Source organism: Diadema antillarum, unplaced genomic scaffold, assembly GCF_040938485.1.
Source record: "Diadema antillarum isolate AM-2024a unplaced genomic scaffold, OU_Dant_1.0 seq00000220_RagTag, whole genome shotgun sequence".
Classification (NCBI taxonomy): Eukaryota; Metazoa; Echinodermata; class Echinoidea; order Diadematoida; family Diadematidae; genus Diadema; species Diadema antillarum.
In genome coordinates this window covers 72,823-95,279 of record NW_027271274.1, presented here as the reverse complement: position 1 = coordinate 95,279, position 22,457 = coordinate 72,823, and the positions used below count along the sequence as shown (strand labels likewise).

Genomic DNA, 22,457 nt, shown 5'->3' with positions numbered 1-22,457 from the left:
CTCGATCTACATGCAACCTCATTTCCAGTAAATCGAGTGTAAAGTTTTGCAAGGGTACAACTCTTTTTCTGTTTTTGTTTAATACATGTACTTCATATCTTAGTTGAAAAGGACCAACAGTATTAACAATATATTGAATGCAAATTGATTTCACTAAACTCCTTATTTTGGGTCATCTCTTCCACATTCTCCCATCCCCATAAAAAATGAAATACCCACACATTAAAAAACAAAATAAATCTACCATTAAAGAGACAAAACAGTTTACAGTGGAGTTGCCCCTTGTATCTTTTCAAATACATGTAGATGTAAGCATGCTTACCTTTAACACTAAAGTATATCACAGAAGTTGCTGCCTATATATTTATTCATAATTGCACTTTGATAAATATGAACACTAATCACACTGTCTACACACTTGCAGTAAATGCTAGCACGGTACTAAAACTCACAGAATTGTATTCTGGAATGATTCCAAGCAAATGATTTAAATCTCTGCTTATGATACACACAAACCCACTAAACCAACCATGCCATAAATGTAATCATAACTTTTTGCCAGTTGTTCAACAAATGACCAAAAATACTAAAATACTGCTACACTCTGTAAACTTGGTGACATGTGCATGCTATAGCAAATATCCATATATCATCAATTAGATATGACTGTAAATTCCTTTATACTGTACAAATTCACAGGAATTTCCTCTGTACGTATGACTCAAGTGATACGTGATAGGAAGAGATACATATGACACAGAGAAGGAGAAAGTGAAAGGGGAGGGGGGCAAGGAAGTGAGTGTGTGTGTGTGTATGTGAAAATGGCAGCTATACTAGGATGTGAGAAAATGCACAGAAACAGGAATAGAAATGGAAATAGAGATAGAAGTAGAAGCAGAAGTAGAAGTAGAAGCAGAAGTAGAAGTAGAAGCAGAAGTAGAAGTAGAAGTAGAAGCAGAAGTAGAAATAGAAGTAGAAGCAGAAGTAGAAGCAGAAGTAGAAGTAGAAGTAGAAGTAGAAGCAGAAGTAGAAGTAGAAGTAGAAGCAGAAGTAGAAGTATAGAAGTAGAAGTATAGAAGTAGAAGAAGAAGTAGAAGTAGAAGCAGAAGTAGAAGAAGAAGTAGAAGTAGAAGTGGAAGTAGAAGCAGAAGTACAAGTACAAGTACAAGTACAAGTAGAAGTAGAAGTATAGAAGTAGAAGAAGAAGTAGAAGTGGAAAGAAAAAGAAAAAGAGAATTGAAAATTAAATGGCGAAGGTAGGTGAGGCAGAGTAGAAAGTTGGAGTACAGGTGAGACTGGCAATGGACAAGACAGACAATATGCTCTGAAGAGGGCTGAATTCTGGAAAACCGGAGTCAGACATCACGAGTAGGGGTGCAAAAAAAAGGTGCAAAAGTGGGACTTACAAGTACACGGCACTTGTAGGGGACTTGATTTCTCGAAAGACGAGATTAGAAAAGGTGGAAAGAATGAGGTGGAGAAGAGACGCAGCTAGTAATCCTGACTGATGAAATGGGGTCACAACTTACCCCGTTCCATACTGAATTCTGAAATGCCCATAGACATAATGTACAGGCTACCAGGTTCCTGTACAGAACGGATTAAATGAGAACATCTATCTATCTACATAAATTATAAATATATATACCCTGCAATTAAAAATACAGAGTCATAGGGTGGTGACTCTTATCAAAATAACACAGAAGATGTACACAGAAGATGGCAGATTATATTATGCCAAATAATTCTAAGATAACAGAAAAGTATCAATGTTTACTGCAACTATTGGGACATACTACAATTTGTCAAATGAGAACCATCTACTTCATAACCACCATATATCCCTATATTTCAACAAACAGTACCACTTGTACACTTAATTTGTACTGGGCAGCATTGTACAATTCTATACACAGCCTTACGACAGATACATTGTATTAAAATACAGCTCAGCTTCTACTCTCAAATCTCTTCTTCAAAATAGAATATATCCATTACTGTTTCTTGGAATGGCAAACCTCACAGTTATCACCAGGCCCCATCACAAATATGTAACAATAATCCACAAGCGCATCTTCATTTGTAACTTTAGAGTAACTAATAAATGGCAGGTTGTTCTACTAGTAAAGCTATATGTTAGGGTGTGGCTTGATCTAACAGCTCTAAGGACTAAACTACAACCACAATATAGTAATATTCATTGCCACGTAGCCTGTGTTATAACATGCAGTGTCGTGCAGTATGGTAAGTATAATTTCATAGGTGCACTGACCATGCAAAAATATACATGTCTGTCCACTTTTAAGATGAAGGACTCTGAAAATGTCCTCATTTACAGCCTTAATAATACACCTTCTTTACATTTTAGATACAGCAGCTATGAGTGTCTGTTGGATAAGATGCATTTATAGGAGGCTGTGACAGTGTGTTTGATCTAAGTTAAACACTTACTCAGTATTTTAATACGATCATAAGTGCTTTTGTGTAGAACTCATTTATCCAAATCAAATCAAATCAAATCAAATCAAATCAAATCAATCAAATCAAATCAAATCAAATCAAATCAAATCAAATGCTTCACCTTATCTCAGCTTATTGATACCCATGATGAGACTTAACTCACATATAATCAATACGGCTGTACATAATAAATGAGATACAAGGATACTATTTTTATTTTGTTTGCTGATAAACACACTAGTAATATAATTTTGACATCTCTGCAATCAACATTAGTATGATAGGTTGTACAATTCTTAAAGAAACAATACTGATATAATATATTGATGTCTCACAAACTGCAAAATTAGATGAACATCGAATAAATCTGATGATGAAATTATCTAGATGTATATGCAAGAGAACATCTCTTTATAATGAGGCTAGATATCGCACAACATGACATAAAGTGTAGGTGCTGGCTTGGTCCCATGTCCAAAGATGCTGATGAGTATATTATGTAACAGGCTTATAATGAGTGATATGGTAGGTAACGTGACTGCTTTTCGCCTCAAACTTTACTGAAACAAAAAAAACTTCAAGAACTCCAAATGCGTGCAATTATGGATGAGTAAGTTACTCATGTCAGTTTACAGGACTACATGTAACTTGTGAGGTAAAAAAAAAAAAAACTGACAGTTTCAACAACCTTACTAAGGCTGGACTTCCTGGAGAAATGCTGCAAAGATTCATGCTAGACCCCCAACAGTGGGAAAATTCAGCCTTGAATGAAGACTACACACCTCAGAAAAAACATAGGTTGAAGCTCACACCATGAACTCTGGTGCAGGGTCTGCTGCAGCTGCTGGTAGCCTATTTTCAGGTCTAATCGCAGTAACAAAGACAAGTGCATGAAACTTGAACCAGAGGAGAGACACATAAAGACAAGGGAAATGTACAGTGTATGTTCAATGTTCAAAGCTGTGCAAATTTGCTTGCGGGGGTATTTTATATTTCAGTTTTCTTGAGAACCAGCAGCCTTTGTGCCAGTGAAGTGGATAATATCATAATACACACAGGAGAGACACAGTGATGAAGAAAGGGCCTACCCCAGGAAAGTTCCAAAGAACACTGGCGTCCTTTCTACACTATTCACTGTTGAGTGCAAATTACAGTGCAACCACTTGATATACAAGTGCGGGAATTTCAGTAGGTTCAGAGAGTACGAAAGTGATGTTATAGCTTAGAGCTAGTTCTACGCAAAATATCCTTGCACACAGCTTTAGGCGATGGGCTGGAACTGAGAATGCACATGGTTTATAGCAACCCCTGTGTTCACAAATATTTGGATTATGTGAGGATGTTTAGAACCAGTTTCCATTGCGATGAATGGCTATAACATCACACTTCCATAATCTACTGTATGAGTGGTTTCTTTCGCGTACAGAAACTTTCGCGGTTTCCATCGGTGCGGACTTTTTCGCGTGTGTTTAAATTCGCGGTCGGTAATGATAGCGTTGTACAACCTACGAGTTCAAAACATTTTCGCGTGGTGTTAAATTCGCGGTTCAACCTCAAAGCGCGAAAAGCGCGAAAATAAAACCACCGCGAAAGAAACCACTTGTACAGTACAGTTAAGTGAGACTGGATTTACAACTAGCAAAATTCAGAGGACATCAGTTATGGGTTTGTTTGCTTTTTGTTTTGTTTTGTTTTGTTTTGTTTTGTTTGTCACTGCTCAATTGCAGCAGATCTCTGCAGTCAGGTGTCATGTGGTAGTAGTCCAGCAAAGGCTAGGAGTGACAATCTGGCTGCGAAAATAGCGTTATCAGGAAAATTTTCCGTCACTGTGACACCTTCTGTCTAGGAAAATGACATATCTGTACGCTGGTTACACATCTTGACAAATAAGGAGAGAATAGGAATTTTTGAGGGACGTTTCGATATCGGACTGCTTGACCAGTGCATATCATTGGCAACCTAAGAATTGACTGATGATATTTTGATACCACAATCCAGATTAAATCATTAGCTCTCTTTGACCACAATACACATTTGAAAAAAAAAACACTTAGAAAAAAAGGAAAAACAAATGTGTCAAATTCTTTATGAATACCAATTCTGGTTTGGCAATAAAAAAATAGTAAATGCTTCCAACAAATCCCTTTGATACTTCTTTTTAGCTTCAAAATTACAATGTATATACAAGTATGTTTTGGATCAATTATTCCATTGCCCCAAAAATACATTCTCGGATGAGTTTACAAAATGAGTTGTGGGATCAAGCACTCACTCACTTTTTGTTTTCTATGGTCAACTATTATTGTATTCAAATTGTGGATAATTGCTCTTGAACCTGTGAAAAAAAAAAGAAATCTATCTACTGTTTCAATGACAAACATAACTTTTGACCCTGTTGGTGGATCAAAACACAGGATTTAAAGATCTACATTTGATGGGGAAATGCAGAGAACAGAGAAATCATCAATGCAGCAAGTGAGTTGTGTGGCTGGATGATAGTAGAAAAAATTGAGACTTTACAAGCAGTAGCTATTGTTCAAGTCATTTGACGAAACACCAAATCGCTCATTCTACGATTGTGTTCACATAGCGTTTCCCTCATGTTTCATCTAATATTTGTAATAGAAGAACATTTCATCTCTTTTTCTCCGTTTAACTATTTAAATATGGCAAGCATTTTGCTTGAAATGATGAACTCTGCAATAGGAATAACAAAACTACCAACTTATGTTACAAAACATACACTTTTTGCTTTGATCACATCATTTCCTCTTTCATATTTTCATTTTATTCTCATAACTCTTTCTCTTCCTTCATAATCACTAACCCAGATGAAGAAGCCACTGAACCCTGACAGGTATAAAGTGCATCATATCATGTATCAAAATTTGGCAAATTTTGAGTATCATAATCTGTCTGGAAAGTATGAAGCACACAGAGAGTGTTGAGAGGCTGCTACGATGTTAAGAATATAGAGGTGGATTATTTGTTTCCTCAGGATCTCATCTCGGTTCAGCGTATTACCTTCTAAATCACCAGCCATCACGCCTACAGCTGCCTCAGGCAGTACGACCCGCTTTGACCAATTCGGACCAACACACCCCAGCTTCACTTACCCCTTGGACATGTCCCAAAAATACCCATCTTGAATAAGTCCACGGGTCATTAAACCTGAGCTGGGGGAGCTGGTATCGAGCAGGAATCTCAACAGTTTGAAAGAGATGTCTGGGAAGCGATTTACATCGTGGCTTTTTGAAATCGCTACCAGCAATGGCGGCAAGAGTTGATAGAAATGTACAAACGACCATGACCAGATTGTTACTCAAAACACTGTCAAGGTCATAATCGCGTCCTACCAGCGAAAAAGGCCATGGCACTGACAGACACAAATTTTTTGAAAAGGTAAATTTGTATATTTGACATCTACACAGAAGCAATCAACAGATATATTCATCACTACAGATGAATGTCTAAGTCTGTCCAAGAGTTGAAGTTGCTCAACGACAAAGAAGAGGGGAGTGAATGTGTAACTATGTTATCATTATATATATTCATAATTATCTATTTATATGCACTGGTTATATTACACTGTTGTTATCATCTCACAGGAGCTCAATGTAGGTGAGAGGGACCCGCCCACGCTGTGACCCTCTCTCCCCCATCATCCAGTCGGGATCCATACCTGGCAGGCTGTACACAGTTATGACCTGGAAAATAAAACAAAAAAGTAAATACAGATGAATAGACAGAGATGATGATTATCATTAGGTATGATCACTAGATGATAGATGATGACAATGAGGAGGATGAAGACAATGATGACGAGGATGATGACGAGGATGATGATGATGATAATGATGATGATGATGATGATGATGATGATGATGATGATGAGGAGGAGGAGGAGGAGGAGGGGGAGGAGATGATGATGATGATGACAATAATGATGATGATAATGATGATGATAAAAATGATGATTATATTGATGATGATGACATCAGTGATGACATTGATGAGGAGGAGGAGGAGGAGGAAGAGAAAGAGGGGATGATGATGATAATGTTATTGATGATGGTGATGATGACATCAGTGATGACAATGATGATGATGATGAGGAGGAGGAGGAGAAGGAGGGATGATGATGATGATGATGATAATGTTATTAATGATGGTGATGATTATGACATTAGTGATGAAGATAATGCATTGTAAATTACAGACAATGATATGATTAACAACAAAGGGGGATTAAACAATGCTGTAATTTCAAATAGAAGTAACTGCTATGAGTAATGATACTAGTGATGATAGTGAGAGTAAAATGACTTTTTTTTCATTGTTATAATGAATATATTATGATGATTAACTACAGTTACTACAAATTCAATATAGGCATCACTGTTGCAGGTAATATCACAACTTTAAACACAACAAGCAGATGTTATTACTTTTGGAGGCAGCACAATGATACATGAATTATATTTGAATACATGTATGACAAACCAAAGCTGGCACAAACAGAGGCCGCTGAAGCAAAATCCCCCCATTATCTGATGTCTAGTGTATATTTTGGCGCATTTAGGTGGCCGGTCACTGTAATCACCTACAGGCGGTGCTGCAGACTACAGCTGCACCATCACATGATTGTCAACGGAACACAGACAATAAACACAGCTGTATGTACCCTTCTCATGGAAAAATAAACAGAGTACCACCTTAGCACGTTTCAAGCAGCAACCCAGTGATGCCATATTTACCCGCAATTCAGATGTAGGGAAATTTCTGTTAAACCGCCATTTGCACTGTCAAGTGCTGTATGGTTGTGAGCGATCAACTGCTCCACAATCGTCTAGGAACGCTATTCAGCAAGTTATATCTTATTTCAACAGCAATGAAAGCAAAGACAGAAGCTTTTTCTTGCGTAAGGACGCTTGAGACCCCAGACAGAAATAAGAGGCTACCCACTTTCTGAAATGACAGCAAGAATAGTACGCACACCACAGCACACAACATTTGTTGGCGTACCGGTACACCTCATTAACTTTATTGACAACGAACGCTTTCAGATCACGCAGGGATAAGGAAATGCCATACAACCAGAGACATAATATGGGAACAAAATGGAGAATACTGGGAATCTTTCACTTCTTAATGAGTTCCTATGTCTAGCAGCACAGTGTACTTTCAAACATTTTTGCCATTTGTGATACCAATATGCTACCTTTGCAGCAATTTTGCTGTCACAGTGCTCACAAAAGAGTGGGTTACTTGTTAACAGATCAGTGACGATGTCCGGGAGAATCATTGAAACTGACATCAAGATAGCTAGAATTGCATGGATGCCACTTCATCACAGTACACAGTACATTAATGGTACCACAAACCTACACTTCCCCAATGGTAACTGAAACCATAGCTTTCATTTCCCCCCATTAAATATGACATTCTCTGCATGTGTGAGCGATAGTGAGCGAATCAGTATTTTCCAATCAAATGACACTAAATTAGTCACATTCTGAGTTTTGCTTCTTCTCATAATCGCCATTTATTCACAGACGTTTCCGTCTGAAAAGGTGCATCAGCAAAATAAAAATTAGGGAAAAAGTTCTTTAGTCAGTGATGATGAATGATTATGCACTCATCATTTTCGAGACATGTCTATGTACTCATTAAGATGCGCATAATCAGGCAGTGGCAGATCGCGTACTTCAAAGTGGATGGATTTGTTGGAAGTCCATTCATTAATAGTAGGTCTATGGTGTGATGTAGTATAGGGTCAGTGTATAAACAGTGTGAAAATTAATTAGATTTATGACAAGGCATTTTCTGGTGCCTCAAATTGTACACTGATTCATAATGACAGGAGAACACTTTGCCATTCTCTCTGTATTCACACACACACATACACACACACACACACACACAGAATTAATGTTTATTTATTTGTTTGTTTGTTTGTTTGTTTTTTGTAAATCAATCTATGAAACACAATGTGACAACCATTAATTCTTGTGTGTGGACACAAAAAAATTTACCTCTTATGATATGGATTGTAATATGAAAATTAGTCAATTTTTTTCTAAACCCTTGCAATAATTTCCCTGCATGTGTGAAACAAGGCAATCGCCAAGTTGTGTCTCGCCCATTCGCGTACAAGGAATTAATATTTTTTATAACTCCCAGAAGTTAATTGACCTGCCTATGTCCTTTGACCTTGTGGTGACCTTCAATGCCCTAGGGGACATTTACCATCCAAGTTTGGTCACAAACGGACAAAGGGATCAAAAGTAATGAGCCATAATCGAAACACGCCATAAAAACTTAACATTGGGCCCTAAAAATTTGTTGACCCCTTTCTGTGACCTTTGACCTTGTGATGACCTTCAACTCCCCAAGGGACATCTACTGTCCAAGTTTGGTTACAAACTGACATAGGGATCAAAAGTTATGAGCCACAATCAAAACGCGCCCTAAATACATAACATTGGGCCCTAAAAGTTTGTTGACCCCTGTCTGTGACCTTTGACCTTGTGACGACCTTCAACTCCCCAAGGGACATCTTCCATCCAAGTTTGGTCACAAAAGGACAAAGGGAGCAAAAGTTATGAGCCATAAACGAAATGCGGACTAAAAACTCAACATTGGGCCCTAAAAGTTCGTTGACCCCTGTCTGTAACCTTTGACCTTGTGGTCACCTTCAACTTCCCAAGAGAAATCTACCATCACCCAAGTTTGATTGCCATTGTAGCAACATGTGTCGAGTTACGTGTGATAAGAGAGTCTTGCAAGTAAACTTTAACGTATGACCTCAAATGACCTTTGACCTTATCCTGTGACCTCCAACGGCACCATAACATGAAGGTACCCCCAGTGCATCTATGACCCAAGTTAGGTTGTAATCCAAGCAACTTATGTGAAGTTATTTGTCAAAAGAGAGTCTTGCAGGTAAACTTTAACATAGAAAAGAGAGTCTTGCACATACTCTTTAATATATGACCTCAAATGACCTTTGACATCATCACATGACCTCCGACAACACCATAAATGAAGATACCCCTAGTGCTTCTATCACCCAAGTATGGCTGCCATTGCTGTAACAGTTGCCAAGTTATGCATCATAAGAGAGTCTTGCAGGTAAACTTTAACATTTGTGACGGACGACGGACGACGGACAGACGACGGACGGACGACGGACGGACGACGGACGGACGCCATTTGGATCCCTTAGTCTCGCCTTCACCTCCGGTGGGCGAGACAAAAAAAAAACATTGATTTATTTCAATCCCATCGTGCAACTTGCCTAGGAATGCATAGTCCGTAAATTCAAAGCCCTTCACTGGCAGTGGAATGATTTTTTTTTTCTTCTGCCACATGTAAATGGTGACAAACAGAATTGATCTTTGCACCACAATGCAAAAACTGATAATTCCTGTGTGTGAATGCGCCTTATGATACAATCTGTAAACTGTGTCAAGGTGGTCTGGCAGCATTCACATACAAGATGGTAGCCATTCTATATGCAGAGATACTCAGACATACAGACATAAATTCACAGACAGACAGACAGACTTAAACACATGCACACACAGTTCATGGCCAAAATAAGGTAGGATACTGTGGACCCATCTGTTATCGTTATGTACCTAATTTCTTTCATCACATGCTAGTCAAGAAATTCCAAGCACAAAACAATGCTAATTCGTTATTACACAGGTACGTGCATTCTTTTAGTGTTTGTGCAGCAACAAAAGGGAAGGATGAAACACACACACAATCACAACTCTTTTCCTTGAAATATTCTCTGTCTGTGTATTTGAACATGTCATACAGTTCACGATGAACATCACTGAAGTCAAGGGCGATCATATTGACAGGAAATTAAACGTAAATCAGGTATCGGTCAATCAGGATTGAGTATTCAGAGACTCATGTTTGATTTCATGATTTCATGGAGCCTGGGTCATGTTGCTTTTAAGTCTAACATATGAGAGTATTAATTGGTACTTCTTTTTGATTGGGACATTCCCCGCTGCCCATGCTGTAGGGTGTGGTATTACTTGTCAGCTGGTAAGCTTATCTCACAAGTTAATTCATCCCTAATGCATTTTTCACATACTTGACCTAGAGTATATGGGACAAAACATTACACATAGAGGCATCGACAAGAACTATTGAAGTATGTCGCATAATAATATCTGAGGATAAAAATCATATTACATGGTGTATGAATGGATTAAAACAACCTCACACTTTGATTGCTGAGAAGGAATATTGCTATGAATAGTCAAGGGAATTTTAAAAAAAAACCTGCATATACAGTAATTAAACTTCAATAATAAGAATATTAATCTATTGTATTTACAACAGAATTATACTCCATCACACAAAGAAGAAGACATAGGAAGTAATCATACATGGCTTACTTCAAAAAGCTCAGTTTTTCATCAGACTAATCCCATGTTAGTAGAATTTAGGGTGAGTGAATGATGAAGACACTAAAAGCCTAGACTGGTATGAAGCAGCATCAACAATGTTAAAACTAGTAAAACTTCATTGACACGGACGAAGTCACCATCAAAGTGCTGCTGATGAGTACAGTTTTAGAAGAAAAAGAGAAGAAAAATTGTGATAGCTGATAAGCTTGATAGGTACATGTAGCAAAGGCAGCAGTTAGGGTTGGTTTGCAAACTATTAAAGTTAACTTTTCATGCTTATTTTTTTTTTCCGTAAGCTGAATAAAGCAAAGGTTATTGGGTGCAATTCCATTGATAGAACTATATACACAATAGTAGTATTTCCTGCATCTATCCCAATGACTAACAATCTAATGCTTAAACAAAAACAAAAACAAAAACAAGATGGCGGGAAGAGGGAAGAGTGGGAGAGGAGAAGGGTGGAGAAGGGGAGAGCAGAGGAGGGGGTAGGGTTGAAAGGGAAGGGCAGAGGAGGATGAGGGTGGAGGAGGGTGAAGTGCATCCAGGAGGGGGAAGGGCAGAGGAGGGGGACGGGTGGGGGGGGGGGGGGAGGGTGAATGAGGGATAATTGGTTTTGGGAGCAAGTAACAACTCTCAAGTAATTTTTGAATATTCATTCAGATTTTAATGAAATATTACTGAAGGAAATGCAGGCATTATTGCCCAAGTCACATTATACATCTGAACATAACCCTCCCCTCCCCATCCAAAGAAGTTATGGCAACATAGGAACCTTTCAGAACCACATACATTCCATGGGCAAATCCATGATGACAGCAAATTTTGAGAAAAATAACTTCAAAAGATCATTTAGGAAATGTTGAGTAGCTTTCTTTCATCTAAATTAAAGTTTTTTTATTCATTTATTCATTTTTCTTTTAGAGAGTCTTCCATGAAGAAATATTGATTGAAATGAAATTGATATTTCCATTTCTATTTTAACCAAAACTGGATGAAAATCAAGGGGTTTACACTGGAAGCATAAAATCTTAGAACACATTTCTCCAGTTAAATGGCAGGGTGATACAACATTTGCTCCTGCGACAATCAATCCAGTCTTATTTTCTCCAAGGTCTTTGGGTTAGAGTGAGGGTTGTGATAGGGTTTTAGGTTTAGTTTGATGTGAGGATTTAATAGAATGACGGTTCAGCTTATGATTGTGGGTAGACTTTACATTTGGCTTAGTGTGCAGATATTTTGTGGGAGCAATTGTTGCAGGAGCAAACATCATTGAACCGGAGTGCTTTGATGTAACAAGGGAAAAAATGTATTCTGAATTTCTGTATAATGTGACACATGTATACATTTCCCCTTTTAGTACAATTCAACACTGTACAGCATTGGAGTCCAGTGTAACGAAGATGGTAAAATCACATGAACACAATTTTAAGAGTTTCATTGAAATCAGACATGTATCATATATCAAGAATCATTAATTTAAAATTTTGAGTTTATGTTTGACTATGATGAAACTTTTACAATTCTGTTCAGTTGACGTTACTTCATTCGACAATGTCGCCTCGAATTTGGTGTGGAATTACACTTTAACTGGAAAAGGTTATAGTTAAAGTTTAATGGCCTCTGGAATGAGAAATAGCAGCAGAGCACATTCAAGCATAGAGTTTGTCCTTCACATTATGGGATTGTTAGTAAAGTGCATCCATCAGAAACCACCACATTAATGCTTTGCTAAATTAGTGTAATTTGCTATTATAGGCAAGTGCTTAAACTCAGCATTTTCTCTTTCCTGTACATGTGTTTAGTTACTATAAATTTTATATTTGATAAACTGCAAAAAGCAACAGAGTTACAAAGAGGAATAATTTACATTTCTTGGCTGGAAGAGTTCTCAAATTGGGCCTAGGAAGGTTTCTCCGCTTGAAAGACTGTATATTCTTCTGACTGGGAAGATGACAAATGCATGCAAAACAGACAAGTTTTCTTGGTTTGCTCATGGAGAAAGAGTGAACAAAATAACTTGCAGTTTAGTTTGAATTTAAGTCAAATGTGGAAATTGTCATACCAAGTGCAATATAGATCCATGTAGCATTTCTTTTTTTTTTCTTACTCGGTCGGGCAACATTTGACGAGTGATGTATGCATGCATTTATGTATGTATGGACATTGTACAATGTATGTATGTATACATGTACGTGTGAATGTACGCAATGAGTGAGTGAGTGAATGAATGAATGAGTGAATGAATGAATGAATGAATGAATGAATGAATGAATGAATGAATGGATGCAGTTATGTATGTATGTACAGCATGTATGTACATGTAGTCATGTGCAATGTTCTATGTATGTACAAGATATGTGTGTACAGTATGAACAAATATTGGTAAATGAAAGTATGTCCATGTATGTATACAGATAGAAATGTACATATACCACATGTTCAAACATATGTTTGTATGTTTGCATATGTATGAATGTGGACAACTAATGAAAATCAATTTAATTGGGCCAACATAGTCTTCACCTGATGCCAGAATCTTAAAAAAAGGTAGTATTTCTCTACTCCAATTAATCCATTTTTTTTTTACCATCTCAGCTAAGGTGAGCCCATTTCTATCTGAAACTCCCTCACCCCAGCTTTACAACTATTTCCACATCCTATCGGGAATTGAAAAAGTATTGTCGGTGCACATGACAGATTCTTGTTAACATGTTTCTCTGTGCATAGCAGATTGTTGCTAGGCTGTGGGAGTGCCCATAGGGTTAACAACATTCTGCGACGTGCAGGGCTAAGTGTGTTAACAATATTCTGCCATTCACACGGCGGTATGTTTTACGAATGAGGAACAAATTTTGTCCATTGTGCAATTTCAACTTTCTGGGCCTTGTTAAGGGGGTATCTCACTGAGCGGCGAACGTTTGCGAACGTAGCGAATTTGGGAATTCGCCAGGGTTCGTAAACGGTTGCAAAAAGGTTCGTTAACATTCGCAAGAAAGTTCGCAAACGGTTTTTATTGTCGCAAACAGTTTTTCTTGTCGCAAAGAAATTTTGAACATGTTCAAAATTTCTTTGCGAACCTTTGCGAATTTGTATTTTCGCAAACAGTTGCAAACATTCGCAAACATTCGCAAAACTCTCGTAAGAATTCGCAAACGGTCGTAATACGGTGTCGCTAACGTTTTTATAGGATTCGCCACTGCTAGCGAACAAGTAACCACATGGTTCCTATATAAAAGCTTCTGAAACAGACAAACTAGGTTCCTCTCTAAGAAAGTTCTTGAAGCTCTTGACATCTCCATCATGATTGTAATTGCTTCAAAAGCTTTCCATATTGACTAAAGTCTGTCCTCTGCAACATAAGCACTCTCTGACTCTCTTTCTTTTCTTCTTCATTTCTTGTTTTTCTTTATTTTATTTCTCTTATGCTGCACAACTCTCTAAAAAAGAAAGAGTGAAAATGTTCACTCTTGAAGGAGTGAATTACAGAAAAGAGTGAGTTTTGAGTAAAATTGGAGTGAATTTTGAGTGAAAATATCTATTTTCACTCATTTTGGAGTGACCTCAGGGATCACTCGAAAATCTTTGGAGCGATCCCTGAAGTTACTCCAAAATGAGTGAAAATGAGCATTTTCAGTCCAAAATCACTCTAATTTCACTTGAAACTCACTCTTTTCTGTTATTCACTTCTTCAAGAGTGAACATTTTCACTCTTTCTTTTTTAGAGAGAATAGCTGTAGCAGCAGCCTGACAAAGCAGCTCTTCAAGGATAGCAACACCTTGAGCCTCTTCTTGGCAGAAATTTCTTTCCATATCCTGGAAATCCATCTTGAACGGTTGTCACAAGAGATCTGAATTCAGTGGAAGGTTTTATGTCGTTTTATGGGTCTTACTATACACAATCGCCTGGTTCTTTTCTAGGTCCAAGAACATTCGCAAAATTGTCGCAAAGGATTTGCAAACAGTTGCTAATATTTGCAAAACTGTCGCTAACATTTGCAAAATTGTCGCTAACGTTTGCAAAATTGTCGCTAACATTTGCTAACATTCGCTAATAGTCGCCACCTGTGTTCGCAAACACTTTCGCAAACATTCGCTAAAGTGTTGCTAATTGTCGCTAAACATCGCTAAAAGTCGCTAACTGTCGCTAATGGCAGAAGCGAACTTTGATTTTTCGCAAACATTCGTCAGAAAAGTTGGCGAATCTCAAATTCGCTACGTTCGCAAACGTTCGCCGCTCAGTGAGATACCAGCTTTAGGAATACTTATAGCCTGCAACGGAAGAAGAAAATGGTTTTGTGACCAATTTGCTCTACTGTTTAGATATTTGGTCAACCTAAAAATGCACTTTGCAGATGGCTGAAATATTCACATGACTCTACTGACAAATCAACAATTGCAAATTCAAACTAATTTTTAAAAAGACACAAACTTTACATTCTAACTTGAAAAAGATTCAAATTAGTTGTTACGAGACTACGCAACTATCTAAATGAATTAATATCGATTATAACATGGAAATGATAATTTTCTAGTCAAGTATAATTAGTATGAAACAAAATACCCCAATGATGACATGGGAAAAGGCTAAAAATGATATGTAGAATCTCATCATATAGTCCTACTGACTGAATTCCTCTAGTTTGGAGATATCAAACCATAGAATTCTGAGGCGAGAAATGAACATTCATTCTGCAACTGTATCTTAAGAAGGTTTAATCTTTGTATTGGTCAAGAATTTCAATTGACTTTGGAAGAAAAAAAGAAGAAGAAAGCACTCTGTAACTCTTGATGGAATTACAATTGGGCAAATTTTAAAACTAACATGGCCTCATCTATCCAGGGTAGCTAATCTTTTCAGTGATAACACTGGTTCCCACCCCCCCCCCCCTACCCAAGTGCCCTATCATTACTATTCCATTGGCACTTGGTGGGATTTGAACTCTGGACTTGTTTTAAAGTCTTACAGTATATACCACAGTACCCCATCGACCACATGGAAACTAATGCAAAGAGTAAACTCTCAAACAGTAACACAATGAAATCAAATTAAGAATTTGGCTATTCCACCTACAAAAATTTAAGTTTAAGGTCTGAGTAAATGGGCATGGGAAATGATGATATATGAGTTAAAAGTTCTAACACTTAGTTGAAAAAAAAAAACGACAACAACAACCCAAACATACCCTCCCCCCCCAAAAAAAAAAACACATACAAAAAACAAACAAACACAAAACAACAAAAACAACGTTGGGATAAGGGATAGCAGAGATTGTGTAGAGAAACACAAGTGCATGACTGAAATCAACACTAAGAACGGAGCCTAACAAAAATGCTAGAAGGTGTCACAAAAGCACAAACTACCATCAGATTTGGGCATGCTACATTATCAAGTTACGTGCCACGCCTTTGCTTGGTAGGGGATGTTGGCTACATATATCTATACTGTAAGAGTTTGTGCACTGGCACATCCAGGCTTTGTGAAATGCTGTTGGAAGGGATGTGAGAGAAGGGGGAGGGAAAAGGGGCAGGGTAGAAGGGGTAGGGGAGAAGGGGTGAGAAAGGAGGGTGGGGGAAAAGGGATAGGGAAGAAGGATTGATGGAAGAAGGAGTGAGGTAGAAGGGATGGGGCAGATGGGGTGGAGAAGAAGTGGTAGGGTAGAAGGGGTGGGGGAGAAGGGGTGGGGGAGATGGGATAGGGAAGAAGGGATGGGGAAGAAGGGGTGGGGGAGAAGGGGTGGGGAAGAAGGGGTGGGGAGAATGGGTGGGGGAGGAAGGGTCGTGAAGAAGGGGTCAGGAAGAAGGGGTGGGGGAGAAAGGAGGGGAAGAGGGGATGGGGGAAAAAGGAGGGGAAGAGGGAATGTTGTAGAAGGGGCTATCTTCATGAGCAATGAGCAATGAAAGCTTTCTCATACAGATGTGTGCGTGTGTGTGTGTGTGTGTGTGTGTGTGTGTGAGAGAGAGAGAGAGAGTATGTGTGTTTTAGTCTGCAATTGTGTGTGTGTGCATAAATAATCTAATGAAAGTGACATCCTCTAAAATAAATCGAATCTACTTCTCTTGAGATATCCCCTTTAAAAACCCCTTGCAGTAAGCTACTTTGGCACCTGTTGCATACATTGCTAAGGGCCTATTTGCCTACTATAGCCACTGCTAGGTTAGGCAAGCCTTTCATTATGTGTAGTCAAGGGGACAGATGGTGTGCTGATTACAAAAGGGCTTTTTCATCATCAACTAGCTATGTATCACCACCATTCAACTGTGACAGCCTTTACTTTGGTATAGTGTCTACAACTCTGCCCAACAGTCAAGAGCAGATTATTTCCCTTTAAATTAAATTCATGAACAATACAGAGCATGAAGTTTCCACAAGGGAACTCATTACTTTTTTGTCAAGAGACTACTGGCTGAGGACATCACTATTATTTGGCGGTGGGGAAGGTACTGAAGAATAACACCTTGTTTGATTGGTATTAAGGGAATTTATATCCCAATATAAAAAAGAGGTATTGCTGTTGACAAGAGAACATGTCTACTCTACAGAATTACATGGCCAGGGAATTTCAAAAGAAATTTAAAAAAAGATGGATTCTATTTGATAATTTCTGTCTGGATTTAAATCACATGGACTCCCAAGCACAATTAAGATTTATAGACATCCTTTTTGTGGAATGCATGAAGTCTGGGCTGATCAAAGAAAAATTGCACATATGAAAAGAATGAAAAGATGTCATGAAAGTTAATTCTTGGGAGAAATTTAAAAAATTGAAAAAGCCGTAAAATACTGTGAGCTCCATTACGTGAAAATATGTTATTCTTAACAAAAGGTGAAGAAGACACTTTTTTTTTTCTCATCATGCCAATAGTAAATATGAAATATATCACTAGCACTTTCATGGTCATATTGTATATTTTTGCATCTGAGGTGCTAGAAGAATGCCATGATAGGGTGACATCAAAAGGGTTGTCCTTCAATTTCTGCCGAATAACCAAAATTGCCACCAGTCTTTTGAATTTGTCTCACTGCTATTTTTCATGTTAAAAAACTTTATTTTAGGGTACAGGTTACTCTTCTAGAGATAATCCACTATGGTAAAAAGAGACACTGAAGTCTTAACTCTGGTAAAAGGTTAGCATGACTGTTGTGTTATATGGTACAATGCATGGTCAAGGGAAAATGTAAGCGATGCATTCAAATGCAAGGGGTGTTAGCAATCATGGTTAGTCTTGGTTCAATGCTCTCATACCTCGTCGGCAAGAACAGACAACTCGGAATCGTCCCCGGCATCGTAATCGTACAGGACCTTGGCCTTGCGCACGCCGTTCTGCGGCCGCGACTTGTCCTCCGGAAGCACTGTGTCGAGGGGCGGGGCCGTGGGGACCGGGATGGCCCCGCCTCCACCCTGCAGGGGGCCGGAGGCGGGCCGGGGTGGCCTGATGCTACCCATGGAGCCTGGAATACTGAGGGAGGTGAGAAAGGGTGGGCGGGGCCACAGATAATAGAGAGAGAGATGGACATGCTTACAAATGCTCAGCGCATAAATACTCACAAGTGTCCCCAAAAGACCCAACACCAGAGATATTGGAAGAAGGCATGGCCAAATTTCCCCTTTGCAGGCATGCTCTTTTTTTTTAGGGGGGGGGGGGGTGGCTGTTGGATTGGAGGAGCATATGGGCTACTGCATGACATTTCATTCATTTTGCATTCCAAATATAAAGTGATATGCACACAAGGCAGCATGGAGAAGGTACAACGCTTTCAGTGTATTCATCTGTAGAGACATACACACATGATATGATTTTGTTTTTCACATGGTGATGTGAGTTTAATGATGGGTTGCAGCGTACAGGCTGACAAACAGATGTACATTTTAACTTTGTTTTTACAAGTGTTATGTGGGGAAAAACCTGTGTAAAAGGAAAAACTGGTAAACTGGTAACTGAGTTCGACAGATAAGAATGTTCAAATTGTGAATCAAATTGAACTGCATGAGTGCAGAAAATCACACTATTGAGTCTGCCCTAGACTTAACACTCTATATGATTATCTTAAAATTCTTAATGCAACTGCTAAAACATGAGGAAAAAACAAGTAAATCAGGTATCTTTAAGTCTCCATATAAACTCAAACTAATATTCAACATAACCATCAGCCCAGAATGATCACTCGATGATCGAGACCATAGAAACATATGGCATGCAAACATCTGTGCATGCTTTTATTTTCACGCTAGCTTCTGGTTGCACGAAATGTGCACAAATTTCAACACCACGAAATTTTCCACTTATACAGTAAGCGAGACATGGACAAAAAAGCCCATGTGTTTTCAATATGTGTACATGTGCCCACTCAATGTTTCATCTGGTTTTGTCATAAGAGACTGGGACAAAAGCATATATGTATTTCCAATATGTGAGTGTGTGTCTCTCTGTGTGTGTGTACAATGTATTACAGTAGGCCTACTGAATGTTTCATTTGGTTTTCACTCTGAGCATTCATGTACAGCATGAACCACTTATTCTAATTAACAGCCTTCCTAAATAGCAACTACCATGGTACACAGGCAATCAGCCAAAACCCTGCAAGCACGATTGGCTAATGCCATGATATTCGCAGTAACATACTATAATTGATACTGCAAGTCCCTAAGGCAATAGGGGTCTTATCTCCATAAGAACCAACATGAGTCTTTCCTTAGTGATCCAATTTTCACTTTCTGACTAACAAGGATACTGGATGGACAAAGGGTTTTTCATCTCTACGAAAAGGAAGGGCACATCAAACTATTAAAAGCAAGTGGCTCAAATATCTCTCTGGATATCTGAACCAGGAACCATTCAGTCCTACGTTGTATGCCAAGATGCACAATTCATTGAACTCGCTCAACCCCTTGAATGACTGAATCAACTCATCGCATGTCCGCTTTCATCTGAAGATGAAAGAAAGGAAAAAAAAGCCATCTTGCTGCCTAAAACAAAACCTGCCATATGTGGGTCAGTATCTCGGCTCAACCCCCTTTAGGGGTTGCTACGACTAGCACACACTCACTTTCAAGAAAACTGAGAAGAGGATATTTTGATATGATAATGAAGAGGTGTTTGGTTACATAATGTGCACTCCGATGTCAGGATGCCAACCTTTGTGCACTGTCAGTGCAAATTGGCACACACACAAAAATCCCATAGCATTGAATCAAATGTCCATAGTCCTCGGAAAAGAAAGGGTTAGTTGACTTGCAGTTGCGGGGATTGACACTTCAATGAAAAAGGTTTTAATTAACCCATTGATAACAAGCTGATTTTGCTATTACACATTTCCTATAGACACCTGCCTGAGTATACTTGGGACTAGTCTTCAATGGGGTAATCTCTGTAAACTTTGATCACCAGTAGGAAGGTTAAATTACGCATGAAACATTCAAACCACCTAAATCCGCTCTCACAGATGCTATACCAAACTGAGATAAGATATGTGCAACTCTGGTTATAATTTTGCTACCTGTGGGAATTAACCGAGATATTTTGACTTTAAAACTGCCCATTAAGATGATGGTCGAGAGTAATTGTTCCTTTTCATGAACCTGAATAGCTTTACAGCAATATTGTACTCCCATCACGAGAACTTCATATGCATGAACACTGTTGTAATACCAAAGCGACGTGTCCGTGAAAATTGGGGATAAATCAGTCCTAAACTAATCAAAATACTGTAAAAGTGGATATTTTCACTCAACTAATTTTTTGCGCTCAGATGGGCAAAAAGAGTTTTGCATGTTTTTAATTTTGCGGAATCAAGACTTCAACTACTAGAACATATGGCAAAGTAAAAATATTTACATGCTTTTATTTTCGTGCTAGTTTCAGGTTGCCACGAAATGCACGAATATTTCTACTTTTACAGTAATCTGAATGTTGGTGGGTCCCATTAAGATGGATTCAAGGTGAGCATTCAATATTCTTGGTCACATGACTATACCAATGTTTGCCCATGACCAGACAGGCAATATTCAAGAGCGGCTAATGATGATGATGAACAACATTATAATAGTGTGCCAGCAATTTCCTACATGCATAATGAGATGAGGAGCCATTTGGAGATCATCAACAGAAACCATTCCTGAGCTATTTAAGTTAGGATTTCACTGTGTTGTACCAGCATGAACATACATGTATACATCAGGGCTGCCAACCTTGTAAATGCATTGCAATATTCTGATGACTGGAAAAGCACATTATTGTTTTAATTCTTTTAAACACTATTTTTACCTTTCCTGCATTAAGCATGTGTAGTAATAATATTTGGGGGAAAAAAACAAACCACACAGTATTCTCCATGAAACCTGCAGTACCGGTATTTAGGGTAAAAACAGCACTAAACACAGCAAAAAAAAAAAAAAAAGGAGGAGGAACAGTTGGCAACTCTGTTACTATGAAGAATGAATTTTGCACCGTCCATATTCTGTTAAGCCTTGAGACAAATTGCAATTATTGATCATTACTTCACAAATATGGAATTCTTGGAGGAATACGGTCGAAAGCTCTCGCCCTCTTTTGAAGAAAAATTAGCTATATATTTGATATGATGCATGCCTTGTTTGCAATGTACGTACATGTATCTCTCTCTACGAAGAGCTCAAATTGTAAACTATCAAGATCAAATGTGAACCGCCGATGCATATCTTCACTGATTTATGATTCAGTTTGCATATATCTCTCCCAGTCAACAACGTCCATGCATTTTAGATCTCCTATGTCAATTGTCTGTGATATTCCACCATGTTCCACTCATACACCTACACCTTTGCTTCACATGCAGTGTAGGATGTAAGAACCACTGTGCATAATCCTCTCTGTGCTAGCTGCATCAGACTATATATTACCCACAGCATGACATCACTGGATGGCAACTGGATCGACACCTACACATTACAGCCAATGAGAAGCCAGGAACCTTTTCAATCGGAATACCAATGAAGAATGAAAACCTAGGGCCACTAGATTCCTACCCATCATCATTCTGATCCTCTATAATCGTCTGTGACCCATGCACGGTGGTAGAAACATGTCACACTTACCCCAGCTCATCGCAGAATGATTGAAAAGTTTCCACTTTGTACCTAAAAGCAACTCTTAGTGTTTAAGCGAGTTATGAAACAAATGAAAAAACAAAATGATCGATACATTTCATTGTCTAGTAGCTCTTTCGAAGCAATATTGCATTGAGCCGAGAAAAGATCTTAATGTCAATACAAGCGATCGAATTACAGCCATAACTGTGAAAGGATGGCAGAGATTCTTGTGATGTGCAGATAAAGGGGGTACCATTTCATAAGCGGATGCGGGAATTTTCATGGATTTTATGAACGATTTTTTATATTTTGGCAGGTAGGGTCAATGAACTTGGGAGTTCAAGGTTGCGCGTATTTGAGATTTGCACTACGCGCACTAGAGCGCATGCTCTGCTCAGGCCAGGCGCCGCACAGCTGGAAGCTGATGACATACACAGAAAGCTTCTTTATTAGAAAATTGGGCAATTTTCAGTATGCATGTATGAATGGAAATCAC

The 22,457-nt window shown here is 38.5% G+C and overlaps 1 protein-coding gene across 1 annotated transcript in view; it reads right to left on the bottom strand.

The window, feature by feature from the left end:
* Positions 1 to 6,062: 6,062 nt before the first annotated feature.
* Positions 6,063 to 22,457, bottom strand: part of LOC139729146 (endophilin-B1-like) — a 57,940-nt gene continuing 41,545 nt past the window's right edge. The window contains exons 8-9 of the mRNA XM_071640075.1: positions 18,140 to 18,353; positions 6,063 to 6,167 (exon numbers count right to left, since the gene is read on the bottom strand). Coding sequence (XP_071496176.1) covers positions 6,063 to 6,167; positions 18,140 to 18,353 — 319 coding nt within the window. The remainder of the gene's footprint in view (positions 6,168 to 18,139; positions 18,354 to 22,457) is intronic.